The 16,966-nt window shown below is 47.7% G+C and overlaps 1 protein-coding gene across 7 annotated transcripts in view; it reads left to right on the forward strand.

Moving 5' to 3' along the window:
- The window catches only part of LOC144932467 (nuclear receptor coactivator 3-like), a 170,548-nt gene that overhangs the window by 98,902 nt on the left and 54,680 nt on the right, over positions 1 to 16,966 (forward strand). For all 7 annotated transcript variants that reach the window (XM_078856562.1, XM_078856564.1, XM_078856557.1 and 4 more), the window contains 2 exons: positions 14,647 to 14,752; positions 16,652 to 16,830. In XM_078856562.1, the coding sequence (XP_078712688.1) occupies positions 14,664 to 14,752; positions 16,652 to 16,830 (268 nt within the window). In that variant the 5' untranslated portion in view covers positions 14,647 to 14,663. The remainder of the gene's footprint in view (positions 1 to 14,646; positions 14,753 to 16,651; positions 16,831 to 16,966) is intronic.

Raw genomic sequence — 16,966 nt, forward strand, 5'->3', positions numbered from 1 at the left:
CAGGGGGAAATTAAAAGTGGATTCTGGCACATTTTGCGGTACCTGCTAAGTGGAGATGGCTCATAAATATTCACCACCTTCCTTTCGATGGCTGTTTTTATGTTCCATAAATACCATGAAACGGTAGAGAGAGTCAGCCACTTTTCAGCTGCACTGTCACACTCCATGGGATGTAAATGACTTGGTTTAATTTGTGTTTTCCATCGTATATTCTTAAGCGATGGTTGGCAACAGACTTAAAGCATCATGGGACCTCCTTTGCCAGTATCAAAATATGATAATATGTTTTCCCCTTTTTTCTGGCAACAAAACAGTTGTTAAGATGTTAAAACACCAAATTGAAACCTTTTACAATGAATCATGTCTGCATTAACCACGATGCGTGTGGTCAGAATGCAAACAAAAAAACACTGATAATATATGCATTGTCATTGAAACTGATTGGTCCACACCAGAGACAGCTTTCTTTTGAGCCTCGTCTCAAATGGTGTTAGACCACAGGACGTCTAACACTGTTTTTGGCGTCCTGTGGTAGCCTCTGTCCTGTGAGTGAAACCATCATGAAGGCCACAATCTTTCGAGGGAGCAATAGTTTTGGACGTTTTTAGTTTGAGGCATAGGCTTGTATTTATATTGAACTTTCTTCGCACTGTATGTAGCCATTCGTGCTAATCGGAGGTGCGGGAGAAAGACAACAACCTAAACACAAAAAGCAGTTCTAAATAAATAAAATGATATGACTTCACTATACTGTTACAAAATGTCCAATTTGTAGCCCTTCTACAATAGAATTATATTTGACATCACTCGTTTGGTTATTATATTCACTGCTGAATCATCATAGGTTGATTAAAAATTATTTGAAGTGAATTGTAATGGATTTTAACTCTGATCATATCACCCAGAATGCACCCGTTCCTATCAGATCTCAGAAGTTAAAGCAGTTTTGAGCTTGGATGATGCGTGGATGCGTGACCACCATGACTTAGACATCCTGTTCTTAGTTGCTGTGATCTACATTGCGAGCAGAAGGGGGCATTGCAGAAACTTCACTTGTACAATGCCTTGCAGTACTGTACTTTTTGTGCTCCCACGTATTTGATCACTCGACTTGACCAATCCAAACCCGACCAGCATGGTGAGTGACAGAGGTGTGGACTCGAGTCATGTGACTTGGACTCGAGTCAGACTCGAGTCATGAATTTGATGACTTGCGACTCGACTTGGACTTGCATAACAATGACTTTGTCCCACCTATGAGATGTGGACTCGAGTCATGTGACTTGGACTCGAGTCAGACTCGAGTCATGAATTTGATGACTTGCGACTCGACTTGGACTTGCATAACAATGACTTTGTCCCACCTATGAGATGTGGACTCGAGTCATGTGACTTGGACTCGAGTCAGACTCGAGTCATGAATTTGATGACTTGCGACTCGACTTGGACTTGCATAACAATGACTTTGTCCCACCTATGAGATGTGGACTCGAGTCATGTGACTTGGACTCGAGTCAGACTCGAGTCATGAATTTGATGACTTGCGACTCGACTTGGACTTGCATAACAATGACTTTGTCCCACCTATGAGATGTGGACTCGAGTCATGTGACTTGGACTCGAGTCAGACTCGAGTCATGAATTTGATGACTTGCGACTCGACTTGGACTTGCATAACAATGACTTTGTCCCACCTATGAGATGTGGACTCGAGTCATGTGACTTGGACTCGAGTCAGACTCGAGTCATGAATTTGATGACTTGCGACTCGACTTGGACTTGCATAACAATGACTTTGTCCCACCTCTGGTGAGTGAAGTATGGTCAAATAAGCCTCGCACAAAACCCGCATGGCGCGGTGAGTGGCCCACATGGAAACTCTTGGATTGACGATTGGGCGGATACGGTTACATAATGCAGCGCTTAAATAATACGCAACGCAATTTTAGCTTTTTCAATTTCCTACATTTCATGAAAAAAAGTCAGCAGGGTTTGAGAAGCGAGCTGATGGGTTCCTCAAAATACGCCGTCGAAGTGGATGTCGCCTAAATCCGCGTTGCAACATTTGTGATGCGACTGCCAGCAGCAACGGGAAACATGTGTGGACGTGGGTTTGAAAAAAAGAAACATTTTCACGAGACCCTCCTTGCAACCGTGGAGTTTAAAATGTAAAATAAATTCTGGGGGAAAAAATAATCATACGGTTTGCAATAAAGTGCCGCATTGTGAGTAGGATTGGAGGGTGTCTTGTCAGTGGACATGCAGAATGTTGATAAAGAATTCAGCAGCAATAGCAGCAGCAGCAGCATCAGCAATAGCAGGGCCTGCCTGACCGGTTATGCAGGGAACTGGATAAAGCGTGAGATTTCAAGCTTTGTGAGTTCCCCCTGTTGGATTTTCGCATTTTATTCCCTCCCCCCCGGATTTGTGTGTCTGTGTATAAACGCAGACCACTTTTCCACGGTACTGTGAAATATACGACCGCTGTTCTATCGTCCATGACGCTGGATGTTGCACTATGAAAAAAGTGGGGGCTGGTTTCTCTGTAATCGACTCCACAAAGTGGTACACTCTTTTATCAACCGCAGATGGATGATGTGCTGAACTTGTCCCGTCTATTGTCCGAATGCAATGTGTGACATCTCTTGCGCGTACGTGTGCTCTTGCAGTGTTCAGTTTGATAAATGATTTAAAACACACACGATGCAGTTCAATATGTTTTAATTGGCCAGCTCGTTGCAGAACGGTAAAAAAAAACAATACTTTATGGCAGTGTGACTTCCAATATATTATTGGCTGTGCACTCACCCCATTAATTGACCCTTAACATTTTTGCCTTTGCATATTCATTTCTGTTTTAAATTAACCTTTAAGAGAGAAAAAAACCCATCAGTTTTAGAGACTTAAATATGGGTCGGAAGGCATCTCGCTCAACATGTAACAGCATTATTTTTGTTTAAAAAAAATCCACTACCTAATATGTGTATTGAATTAGTTCAGGTTGAAGCTGGATATATCACGTTGTGTGTCTAACGTCGCCTGGGAATGGTCCTGAACAACGAGAGGGAAATGTAACCTCAAACGAATGCTGATGGACGCTGTTGCTGCTACTGCTGCAACTACAACTGCTGCAACTACTGCTGCTGCAATTGATGTTCCTACAACTGCTGCTTTAACTGCTGGTGCAACTGCTGCAATTGATGCTAATACAACTGCTTGCTGCAACTGCTGCTGCAATTGATGTTCCTACAATTGCTGCTTTAACTGCTGCTGCAATTGATGCTAATACAACTGCTGCTTTAACTACTGCTGCTGCTGCTGCAATTTATGTTCCTACAACTGCTGGCTGCAACTGCTTGCTGCAACTGTTGCTGCAATTGATGCTGCTGCAATTGATGCTAATACAACTGCTGCTTTAACTGCTGCTACGAATGCTGCTGCTGGAACTCCTGCTGCAAACACAGCTTCAACTGCTGCTGCTGTTGAAGCTACTGCTGCTGCTTTGGATAGCGAGGGGAAGGAGGGAGAGAGAGAGAGAGAGAGAGGAGAGAGAGAGAGGAGGGGGGGGAGGTTTTGTGAAGCGAGCTGTGGATACTGTACAAATCAATCCCGCCATGCCCAACCCCCCCACCAGCCCTCCACCACCACCACTTGCAACTCTCCCCGGCCGGGGCCCGTGCCCCACGCAACTTCCTCGTCACTCCTCGCGTTACAGTCGGGAGACTTTCGCAATTTTTTTTTGCCCCAAAGCGGCGTGCGGGCATCAACATCTCCAGCGCGACCCTCGTCCCTCCACCACCACCACCACTCACTGCTGTCTACGCCACGGCAGCCACCCACAACATCACCCTCCACACACAACACCACACATAACAACATCACCCCCCACACACCACCCCCCCACACACAACACCCCCCCCCACACACCACCCCCACCACACCACCCCCCACAACACCCCCCCCACACACAACACCCCCCCACACACAACACCCCCCCCACACACCACCCCCACCACACCACCCCCCACAACACCCCCCCCCCACACACAACACCCCCCCACACACACCACCCCCCCCACGACACCACACACAACAACGCCACCCCCCACACACACCACCCCCCACCACCTCCCACCCCACACCATCCCCACACCATCCCCACACCACCCCCTACAACCCCACACCCCCCCCCACCAACCCCCCCCCACACCATCCCCACACCACCCCCCACACCCCCCCCACCAACCCCCCCCCCACACCCCCCCACACCAAATGGCATCGCTCGTCGCTCGCGGACGGCGAGGGGCAGCAATCTGCTGGCGTGCAGCGGCTCCTTAGCGGTGTCCATGCTGCTGCTGTTACAGCTGCTGCTGTAGCTGCAGCTGTTACTGTAGCTGCAGCTGTTACTGTAGCTGCTGCTGTTACTGTAGCTGCTGCTGCTGCTGTAGCTGCTACAGCTGCTGTTGCTGCTGCTGATGTAGCTGCAGCAGCTGTTACTGCTGATGCTGCTGTAGCTGCTGCTGTAGCAGCAGGCCGGCCACCCGCCGACCGCCACCGACTCTGCGTTCGCCACCCAGCGAAGGTAATGCAGGAAGTTGAATAGTAACACCACAGCGGCGTGGTGGTGGGGTGTGTGTCGTGCACCCACCCACCACCCTTCTTCTTCATCGGGCTGGAGCTGCCAGCTGCTGGACCAATGCCACGAGATGCGTGTGACAAGCCGCTTGCCTGCTTGCTTACTTGCTTACTTAGTTACTTACTTAGTTACTTAGTTAGTTACTTAGTTACTTACTTGCCTGCCTGCCACAAGCAATAGTGGAACTCATTCTTTGGAGAAGCCTCCTCCATCTCTCTCTTGCATCACCACCATCACCTTTCTCTCTCGTGTTTAAAGAGACGACTGCCGTTTGGTAGTGGGGGGCCTTTGTGACGTAGTCAGCCCCCCCCCCCTCTTATGTCGTCACTGGCATCATGGCATGGAGGAGAGGGGGGAAGGTTTCTGTGTCGGGTACGGACGATGATGATGTTGGTGTTGTTGTTTCGATTTAAAGCTTTCGTGACTGCAGGGATTCATCTTCTTGGTTCTTTCCCTTCTACGTGACTTTACCGAAAGAACCAAGAAGTTGTTGTTTTATCGAACTTGAAGTCGCGTTCCGTGATGGATGTGCACAGCTGTCAGCCCACGCGCGGTCTCTGCCCCGTGTTCTTGTGCAGGGAAACTGAGCTTTGAGGTCAGACGGTTTCGATATGTGATCAACACAAATGTTGTTGTCTATTTGTTTTGCGATTCTCCCTTGTGACGGGGACTTGGTAGGGATGGTGTGCGGTGTTTTGTCTGCAATATTTTGCTATCTTTTCTTGGATTTTCTGTTTGCACTTGGTCACAGAGTCACTTTAAGATGTTTTCATGTTTTTGTTTTTTGTTTGTTGCGGTTGCACCCGATTCAAGAGCCGAATGGCTCACAGGGCTCTACCTAATACATGAACTTGAAACTTGAAGTGAACGTCGAGATGTTATAGGAGGCACGGGGTGGCCAGTTATTGGGGTCTGAATTGTTCCGTGATTATAGGGGGCAATGATAAGGGGGTTGAGCTGGGATTATGGATGTGCATTGTCGTTGTTGTTTATTGTCTCGTTGCCAAAGTCGGTCGATGAAGAGAGAAGAGACGAGAGAGAGAGAGAATTATAAAAAGTTGCGCGCGTGCGGTCTGATGCCAAACGCGTGGAGAAAAGCCGACTTCCTTTGCAAACAGTAACATCGTGCTGGTTTCAAGACTGCTATGACATAACATAGATATATTAAAACAAAATAAAACAACGACACGGGGAGCCCCTTTGGGCTGTGTAAGCGAGAGACGCCGATGAATCTCCGTGCCCACTGGGTGGTGGTGCAGTGCACAACGCCAGGGACACCCACGGTCACTTGGAGGCTGCTGAGTGTGGGGTGGTGGTCGTGGTGGTGGTGGTCGTGGTGGTGGTGGTGGTCGTGGTGGTGGTGGTCGTGGTGGTGGTGGTGGTCGTGGTGGTCGTGGTGGTGGTGGTGGTCGTGGTGGTGGTGGTCGTGTTGGTGGTCGTGGTGGTGGTGGTGGTCGTGGTGGTGGTGGTCGTGGTGGTGGTGGTCGTGGTGGTGGTGGTGGTGGTCGTGGTGGTGGTGGTGGTCGTGGTGGTGGCCCTGCTCCTCCTCCTCCTTGTTGACGGGGATGGGTTGTGGTTCGGTGTTGCCTCCGAAACGTCGTGATTTGTTATTTTATTATTTATTATTATTTCTATTCTTTTCATTTGTATTTATTTTTATTTTTACCGACGTGACTTTACCGAAAAAACCGAAGAGTACGAATCCTTGCAGGCACGAAAGCTTCAAATCTAGAATTGTGGCTCGGTGTTTATGATATTGTTGTTGTTATTGCGTTGAGGAGGAGTAGGGGGGGGTGTTTGAACAACAACAACAACGACACCATGCGGGCACGTGTTGAGATGCCGCTCCGTCCTGTCTGCTGTGTGAGTTGAAGCCCTGGGGAGGGCTGCCCATCACCATCACCACCAGCAACATCGCTGTGGACCCCCACACGGGTTAACTCCGTATTCTCGTGCAAGGGAAATCGAGTTTGCAGGCCCATACGGCGTACAGCCGTTTCAGAACGGGCAAAACATGAAGATGTGATTGTCTTATTTGTTTGTGTTTCTCCCCCTTGTGATGGGACTTTGTCGGATGAACGTTGAGATTCATAAGGGGCACTTGGGTGATCAATAAGAGTCTGAATTGGTCTGTAATACGGTAGGCACTGATAAGGGGTTGACAGCCATGCCACAAAGACGACTGTCCCCCCCTCCCGCCCGCCCATATAGCCTCGTCAAACTGGGGCAAGTGCTGTCAGCAGCATCAGCACATGAATGCCGGCACGGCACACGGGAATCGAACTCTCGTCGCCGGGTTTGTTGCGCTAACTGCTACCCCCCACACACACACTCAACACTACAAGACAAAGATCCCCCATACAGCCTTAAGACATGTTTAGGGCAAGTGCCGTTCGTGAGCACCCATTTTTAAGGTTAGCACGCGGCACACGACGGACGGACGGTGGGGTGGGTGACCAGCCCTAAGCACCACGCTCGTCCGCCTTTGTCTCCCCCCAATGCTGATGTCTTTACACACCGCACCATGTAGACGTTAGAGGCTTAGTCGACCGAGGGAAGGCCCATGACCGATTCGAATAAATCGTCACTGGCGTTGATGACCATGAGCTTGAATCGAACTCTGGATGCCACGACACTCACAATTAATCTCTGTCGTGTAGCAGCCACGGAGACTGCTGGGACAAGTGCTGTGAGCGAGCACCAAATACAAAGAGCCCCCCTCCCTCCCCCGTGTAAACTTTAACAGAGTGCTGGGGCAAGTGCTGTCAGAAGATCTGGGCCACGTTGTGAGTTGTGCAGAGGGAGTGGTGAGATGTCAGTGGCGTGCCTTCTGGGGCAGCAAGCCTTCGGTTTCTGTAACTTGGCTTTCGTGGCCAATTTACGTAATGCGATCTTTCCTTGAACTTCTATAGTAAAAGTGAAACGGTTGATAAATAGTTCAAATTTTTTTTTGTACGTTTGCACGCCTCTGTTGTTATTTTCTAATCTTTGGTTCACTTCGTCTGCTGTCTCTTATGCCAGGCCCCGTCGCCCCTATGCCTCTCCATCCTGAACAATCTTCATTTGTCCGTCTCTCTTGATCGGTATTACTTGGGATGGCTTTTCCACGGTGCTGAGTTCAGTGTGCAGAGCGCCCGTTACAACACTGCTCCACCACCGGGCCCTCCCCAGTTTGTCGCGTCTCGATATTCAAAAACGCTTTACCGCGTTTTAGAAATATTCAGCCCGGTGTCTTGTCACACCGACTGTTATTTTTGACGTTGCGTTCATGGAGAGGTTATTATATATTTTTTGCTTTGATGGTACACTTTCTTCAAGAGTTGCGGAGATGATTACACCCTCCGCCCGCCCGGTGGTTATATTGGCTCGGCCCACTTTCGTGGCTTTAGGAGGCTTTTGAGGCAAGTCAAGGCATGTTCAGTGTTTGGGCTGTGTCTTGGCAGTGGGCAGTTTGGGGGGGGGGGAACCCAGAGCCATTAAGTGTTTATTTTTTTTATTGCTGGCATTTAGATTAGAGATGGTTTACTGTTCTGCCCTCTCCAGGTGAGCCGTGTTGTAGATATTATTACCCTTAAGAAAAATATACAGCTTAAAAAAAATAGATATCTTCCATTACTGGTTTCACAATGGGCAACAAAATGTTTTGATCTCGACTTAAAGCTTTCGTGACTGCAGGAATTCATATTCTTTGGGTCTTTCGGTAAAGTCACGTAGAACAAAAAAAATAACAAAAAACTACGACGTTTTGATCGCAACACGATTGCTTGTGCTGCGATCGAAACGTCGTAGTTTTTTGTAAAAAGAATTGTATACGTGACTTTACCGAAAGACCCAAAGAATATAAATGTTTTGATTGTAATAAGTGCAATATCGTCGCAGCTCGCGAATGTAAGGTCACAAGGATTCAACTCCCCATCGGGGGTCGGGGTGATAAAACAAGTACTGCTTTGTTGGAAGTTCAAGAACGCTTGTCCTGTGGGAAGACTCCCCCCCCCCTTACCATAGAAATGTGGAATTACCACCATTAGCACTGGGCAGTAAACAGACTGCACTGCTCTGTGAGAGATCCGGATGAATTCTTCATCGCGTAACGCGATACTAATGGCACAATTGGCATATAAACTGGGGGGAAAAGACATAAAAAAACGGACAAACGTTTCTATTTAACTTAATTGAGGGAGAAACCACGATCATATTGTCTGTAAGTACAGTGCTAATGGTTTTTTCTCGTACAGAAACGTATATACAAGTCTTTTCCAAATAGAGTTTGTGTTCATTTTGTTTTTTTTTTAAGCATTGTCCCTGGTGTGAGGTGTGTAGTAAATTGCTAAAAGCCCCCTTTGATTGAGCATGTGAGATTGCTGCGTGTGACATTCTTTCGAGGGCAGTTTACTTCATGGGGACGCTGCGCGGTGTAATGGCTAGCACAGTGGACATACAATCCGGAGATTACCGGTTCGATCTATCGGCGTGGCAGCTGTTAAACATTGGGCAAGTTTCTTGAATCTACTTTGCTATGTTCACCCAACAGTCTATACATGGCTACACCACAGTTAGTCGATCGAAGGTTGCATGTGCCGAGGTGAAGTGTTAGGTACGCCGAGTCTCGTAGGCCAAAAAATACACTCCGGAGTGGCTCTCTAGAGCTCCTTCTAGTGGAGGCCTTTCTGCCTGTTGGGGCATTCGCAAAAAAATTCAGGGCTGCACCTTTGCCTTTTTCTGTCTTTTTTTTCTTTAGACCGCAGTAAAGGTAAACGCTTTTTTTTAGGGAATCACGCTCAAGATGGCCAGTGGCTTGTTAAACTGGACTCAGAAAAGCTGCCAAGGAGGTACTTTCGGCAAGTCTAGAAATATTCCCGGTGATAGATTTCCAATATGTTCATGAGATATTCATAGCTCGGTCTCTCCACCTTCATTCGCTGACCTTCCCATATCCAGTATTCACCTAAATTCACGTGATGGTTTGAGGCGTTTGCCTGACAGCGAGTGGATTGCCTTGACTTTGAGCATTCTTTGATAAACGAAAATAGTCACGGGGGGTCCCTGAGGATATATATTAAAAAAAGCTGGGCTGTCGCGATGTTTTGTGACGTTATGCACGCAATATTAAAAAAATGTGATTATTATCATTGTTCACGTCCTTCTGGAACCACTGAGCGATCTCGGGACTGCGAATGGCCGACACGTTCCTCGCATTTCGCACACTCGGGCACCTCGCACTCAACGGACTCGCCGGGTGATTTGGTCTTTTGTAGGGGGGGAAACTTTAGGTGATGCGTCATCCATTTCCTCGTCCGTTTTAATCGTGGAGACTCTGATAAAAAAAAAGTCAGCACCTTTATCGATGGCCGTTAAGTGCTGGAAATGTGCATCGATGTTTGATAGGCACAGTATGTGCACACATCCATTCACAGTGACCCCGTCGTGTCATTCAGAAAGCAGCCAGTCTATAAAGGTATCGTGCATTATTAAAGGATGATACTTAGCAGTTGCAGTGAGGTCAATACAACTGTATATATATTTCCACATGCACTTGGTTGCATGAAGATTTTAGCGAACAAGTTTTTCATCGCTTAACCTCGGCGTGCACACCCCATGGCGTTGGCGAAGCGGGCCGCATTGAGAGTCGAGAGAGTGCTGTGTGTTTTGTCAGCATCTCGGCTGCGTTCATTTTGAATATTACTGCAGTGTGATCTTGAAGATCGCCCGGGTTGTTCGATAAAAAAAACATAAGCACATGCGAAATATGTTATGAACATTTTAACTACGTAGATGAAATTGCTGTCAGATTATAATTATTTAATAATGCGTCAATTATACATTTATAGATGACCCGTATAAGCCTCTTTCTTTCGAATCAAAACAATCATCCAATGAACTGCGGCATTCAGACAGTCACAGATGTAACAATTAATTTTTATCAGGTTACAAATGCTACGAACTTGAGGAAACCTGCTTCGTGTTAAACTACCTGGATAATAAAGACACGTTATTTATTTTATTTACAGGTGTCTGGCACAAGCTGGTTGGTAATGGTGGAATTTACTAAGGAAATTAATGCAATAAAAGAGATGTTGCTCACATTAATGTTTACCGTGTGCTGTTCTCAGTCGTACAGTTATAGTGCTATATTAGAACTAGCCTTTTGCCCGTCCAAGGACGGGTGTATTGCAGTAGTAAATCTGAAACTTGCAACCGAAAAGCAGACCGCGACGTGATATTCATTGTATCAATTCGTGTGCAATTTGTAAGGCCGCGGTGACACAGACTTATTTAATTAAAAGGTTATAATCCCTTGTTCATCACGACGCTCTTTTTACTTCTACATCTCAATAGCATTACGGAGATCGCGTGACGTGAGGGTTCTGCCTTTGTCGTGAGGGTGTGTAAGTTGACGCTGAGGAGGGGGGAAGAGGCTCCCCCATGTGGAGTGACGTCACCCGCTAATTATTATTAATGGAGGGGTGTCCATTTGGAGGACTTTACCTGCTCATGATTATTAATGAGGGGGGCTGGCCGACGTGGAGTGTCGTCACGCGTGGGACACACAGACATTCTTGGCTCATTATAGTAGTAAATGATAATTAGTAAGATCAGTTTGGGGGCTCGGGTTGTTGGTGGTAGCGGTGATGTCGAATTGTTGGCAGTGAACTGTGGAATCCTTTTGCTAGAATGCCACCTTCTGGGATGTTGACGTTGAATAACTACGCTACAACTCCCACGCCACATTTTTACGCATGATTCTGGATTTTAAGCACGTGATTTGATTTCTTATAACTCTGCCATCGATGTCCTCTCCATGCCAGAGAACACAGGAGGAGGGGGTCCTGTATTTCATGTGTTAACTGGGAGGTATGAAATTCAGATCGTTCACATTTTGATTTGTACGGTTGAGCTGGCCATGTTCCTGCAGCTGGCAGGACTGGAATATGATTTACATGTCTTTCATAGGGCACTACCAAAGGCACTAAATTTTTGAATTATATACGTGTGTGGTAAAGCTCTCATTTGTATTAGAATCAAGCAGCACACCATTGCAGGCATACATATACGTAATGCATTTGGATGCTAAACAATGGGTGAATGCACACCTACACTTCCCTGCTGCTGTGAAGTAGGGCCATTACCCAAACCGTAGCTGGATATGGAACACATTGTCTGACAAGTTAATGACAGCGGCGGTGATGTGTGTTTTTGATTCGTGCAATTACTCACGACAATTACGTACGGCACTGAAAGTTGGCGTTTCCTCGCACTCTGTTGCAATGCTTACATTCTCTACGTCTACCTGCAAAGAACACTGCTGTACCTGGCATGTTCAACCGAGGACTAAAACACATCGATGCAAGTTACGTCCATATCGTTGCTTCGAGTTGTGTGCGACTGCGGGTTTGACGTGGTGTGCGGCTGTGAACGTGGCGAAGCATTCGGACCGCTGCTGCTGTGAACCTCGCGGCGGCGGGGCCTCGCCCTCGAGCCAGCGGCTGCAGCTCGTCGAGGTCGCCCCTCGACGGAGGCGTCGATTGCAGTGTCGCCGAGTTTGTGCACGAGGTGGGGACAAGTTGAGGAAGATAGCGCAGTCCGTTTTTCCAGCCGAGCTTCCAAGAGAAGAGCAGTTTGGCTGTGCTCAGATTGCCACGGGATGTGATGCCGGATGAACTTTGCGCATTCTGACTTACTGCTCGTGCATTCTCTAGCAAACAATAATATGAATTTAAACGGTGTTTGGCCTAAAGATTTATATGGCAATAAGGTCTCAATTGTAATGTTCGGACGAGAGGTGGCCAGGTGGCTCAGAGGTCAGAGGGCTGAACTGGAAACTGCTGAGATGTTCGGTTTGAATCCAGCAGTGAGAGGGCTGAGCTGGTAACTGCTGAGATGCTGTGTTTGAATCCAGGGGTCAGAGGGCTGAGCTGGTAACTGCTGAGATGCTAGGTTTGAATCCAGGGGTCAGAGGAATGAGCTGGTAACTGCTGAGATGCGAGGTTTGAATCCAGGCTGCTGCCTGGTTCCTCAAGCGTGGCGAGTTATAATGGTCTCAACCTGGTCACCGATGACTCTGCCAAGATAACATTGCATGAAATTTGGTTCTGTTACAGCTCTGAGATAAAGAATCATGCAACGAACCTCACTTGTGTATGCAGAGCCATTTGCAGAGCTCTGATATCTGCTTACATGGACCATTGTCTAACACAAAGTGTTGCGCTGCTCTGCTAGAGAATCAAAAGGATACTTCTGTCTCATGCCATGACACCGACGGATCAAATGTTATTTTGCGAGAATAGCAATTAAGAAATATATAATACTATTATAATAATATTCATCAGTCGAGACTAATATGCACTTTGCCACGAAGTTTGCCAGACCACAATATCTGCCATTCAGGATGCAGTATTCAGTAGCAAACATCATCCTTGCATTGTTTGGGCCTTGAACAGATGAGTTTTATCAATAAGAAGCGACAAGCCCTCATTTATTCTCAATTAGCCACAGTGCTGTTTGCAAACAATAGACCACAAAGTGGTGATTAGTAGTGCTGGAATGAATACAAGCCATCATACATGGTTGATGAGGGTTATTATGGAAATGTAGAGGTAGCATTCGTATCTTGCTGTGTATGGGTATATTTTTGTATTCTCTTTAAATGGGTTGGACATCTGTGAAAGCTTCGTAGCTCATCGGATTCCTCCAGTTTAAATAGATTCTGATTCTATTTCGATTTAAAGCTTTCGTGACTGCAGGGATTCATCTTCTTGGTTCTTTCTACGTGACTTTATCGAAAGAACCAAGAAGAAGATTCTGATTCTGTTGTACAATGGAGACTATCGATGGAGTTGCAGCCAAGGTGAGAGAACAGACCGCAAAGATAAAGCCATTAAATAATCTCGTACGCAGGTGCCTGTTAGATTCTTGCCTTGTAAATCAATGCGAGACGGTGATGGCTTGGGAAAGTCTTCATCCAGCAGTGTATAGACTATAGATCATGACTGAAGGTGATGATTCTGAGTAGCTTGCGTAGGTTTGACATGTCAGAGTTCACTCGCTTTTTGCACGTTCTGCATACAACGCAGACGAATGCAACGTTTCAATAGGTATCTCTGATTGCTAAATGCATCCTTTAAGGTCGATAATTATTATGATGGTCGGTAACTCCCGTTGCATGGCTATCCTCAGATTTAATAATAGTTTGCTTGGCTCTGTGTCTAACTGGACCGAGATAAGAGGCAGCCAAGGTGACCGCTACCGCCTTCTTCCTCGCGTCCTGTGCAAGCGGGCCTTCGTGGACTCGGTGAAAACTCGTTGACATTTTGATCTCCGAGAAAATACGCGGGAAATGTTTTGTGTACGAATCACACGACTGTGAATGGATAATACGAATCTTGATTCATAGAATGGTACATTGAGGTGAAGTTCGGATTCATAAAACATATGTGTATGTTAAACTTCTTTCGCACCGTACGTAGCCAGCCATGCAAATCGGAGGTGTGCGACCGCATTGCAAGTTGCTGAGTAACGAAGGGGGAGGCACGTGTACATTGTTGAGGGCTTATGAGGAGGGGATTGTGATCAGGCACAACTTTTAAAAAAATTGCTACAGTATTCTGGACTCCTGGTCTTGCAAGTATAATCTTGCACATAAGCGGCTATAAGTAAAAGTGTTTAACCTTAACGGTGCTTTTGTGTACGTGTGGTACGAGAGTGCGTGTTGCACTGCGCTACCAACGCTGCCATCTGAGTTTGATTCCTCATTACGGCTGACTTCAGTGGCGAGAGCAATATTAGAACTGGCAATCGGCCTCCTTTTGGGTTGACTTGGTAATAAATATTTCACCGTCATGGCATTGGCACCGGGGGAGACAAAGGCGGATGGCTTCCGCGCTGGCCGTACAACCACCGCCTTCAGCACCTTGCTTGCGTCCGTGTGTGCTCACGAAAAGCACGCGCCCCAAAAGTCCTTATCAATGGTTACATGGGGGGGGGGGGATCTGTCTGTGTCTTTGTGATCGCAGAAGGTGAGCGAGGCATCATGAGCGGTGTCGGGGAGGGGGCGGCCGAGCCAGGCCCTGCCGAGTCCCGCAAGCGCAAGCTCTCCGGCTCCGAGCCAATCGGGCCCAGGTATGTGCACACACAGCAGCCATTTTGTCAGTCCACTGCTGGATGAGGGCCTTCCCCATGCCGTGTGGGTCGCCCGAGTTATTTGGCCACGCTTTCGCTGATCAGCGCTGCTCGGTGAAAGTGGGGGGCGGGGGGCAGCGCTAGAGTCGGCAGCGTAGAAGTACAATACAGCAATTTGTTTTGTTGCACTCCCCTCTGCTGCGCACCAGGTAGCCTGAACACACACCGGCTTCAGATTTCCTCCCCAGATACAACAACGAATGGATCGAGTATTTGTTTGTTGTCGATTGCTCTGGGTTTTTTTTTCTCATTTGCAGCTAATCACAGGCCATTTTTGTTGTCTGCATTAGTTGGTACGGGTGGCCATTGATAAAAATGAACAAATTTGAATACATTCAAGGAATTTAGCAAAGTCATCGTCCCACACATTCTGCCGCACTGCGTTTACACGGAGCCAGCAGCGGCAGCAGCGGGTAGACATTGCGGCAACGATAACTGGAGGGTTTCTGTTTCTTATTAGAAATTAGAAGAAAAAAAACAACACGTGCGCCTGTGTTTTTTCGTGTTGTTTTTTTTCGTCGTTGAAAGGTTGCAGTTGGAAAGAAGAAAACAAATTCCTTGCAGAAGCGGCCACTTGCTAGCATTAAATTATTTCTTACTTTACTGAAACTATTTCAATTTCAGTTGTGTTTATTCCGACTGTACGGTAATTTGTATTTGTAAATGTTAATGGTCATTTAATGTAATATATATGGGAGGAGATTCTGTGTGTGTGCGCGTGCGGTTGTTCTAGCCAGCCAGTAAATGGAGCGGGTCTCGGATGCTAATACTGAAAACTATTTAGTGTTCTTTTTGTTTGGCCGATCATGTGAAAAACACATCAAAACAAAACGAGTCGAGTGTCTCCATGCACAAACAAGTATGGAGCAGTGTGCGGCCACCCTGAGCCAGTGATGGGAATTCCGCAATACGATGGTAGAATTTGCCAGTTTATCCAAAGGTCAACTGCTGGCGACTTCCAACAAAGTGGTGCATCGTGTATAAAACTAGAAGGGACAATTGGCCAGCATGTGAATTCACACATTTCTGAGTGAATTGAGCATTCTAGCTTGGCACCAGCATCCAATCAAAGGAGAATAATTAACAACGGTTTTTGTCCCATCTACAAAGGCTTCCCCCACTCAGTGTTGGTCACAGGCTCACTTTGACCATACTTCACCACACTGGCCAGCGCGGCTTGGTGAAGGGGCTTGCCTCAAACCAGCTCGGATATCCCCTGCGTGATTGGCTCCGTCAGCTAACCACCGCGTGCCACAGCTGCACCCCACCATCGAGTGTATTACTCATAAAATACAATGTCGTCCACACAGCTGTATCGAGACTCATTGTGGCGAGCTTGCGGCTCCGTACTTCAGCATCTGCATCGTGTGACATTGCCACCGTCTTGTCGTCCTGCTTGTATTCCTCTTCCCACCCGCTCCACCGCCCCACTGGCACGTGTAAGCCGTGCCGGGACCGTGCCAAATCAGTCGGCGCGGGTCAGGATTCACAAATGAACGCATGGAGACACGTGTAGTTGACGCAGTGACGCTGTGTCCTCGGCGTACTGATCGATGTCACACGCAGTGAGCGTTTCGTTAGTCCCCATCCTTGAGCCTGTGTCCCCGAGCCAGGCTCGGATATCTTGTGAGGCCAGCGTAGCACGTTTTGGTTCTGGCACGGCATGTGGTCAACCGGAAACCACCCGTACCAGGCTCAGTGCTTGGCTGGACTCGTATGTGCCAGTAAAGAAGGGGTGTAAACGTGTGTGTGTGTATATCATCATGTTTCTCCCACTCACCCACCCCACCCTCCTTCCTCCCTCCCCATCCCCATCCACCGCGATCTGTGCCGCCACAGTGTGAAGTGCACGCCGGAGCGGCAATGGCGCGAACAAGAGAACAAGTACATCGAGGAGCTGGCCGAGCTGATCTCGGCCAACATCAGTGACATCGACAGCCTCAACGTGAAACCCGACAAGTGCGCTGTGCTGCGCGAGACGGTCAACCAGATCCGCCAGATCAAGAGGCACGAGCAAGGTAACGCGCGCACCCGCCTCGCTCTCGGCTCGTGCCGCTCCGCTCTCGGGCAGCTGCTGCTCTGCTCCACTGTCAATTGTGTGTTTATGTTATTCCAGAGTGTTACTCCCCGCTCAAGACGGCCACGCGGCCATGC

This window comes from Lampetra fluviatilis, chromosome 5, assembly GCF_964198595.1.
Source record: "Lampetra fluviatilis chromosome 5, kcLamFluv1.1, whole genome shotgun sequence".
Lineage (NCBI taxonomy): Eukaryota > Metazoa > Chordata > Hyperoartia > Petromyzontiformes > Petromyzontidae > Lampetra > Lampetra fluviatilis.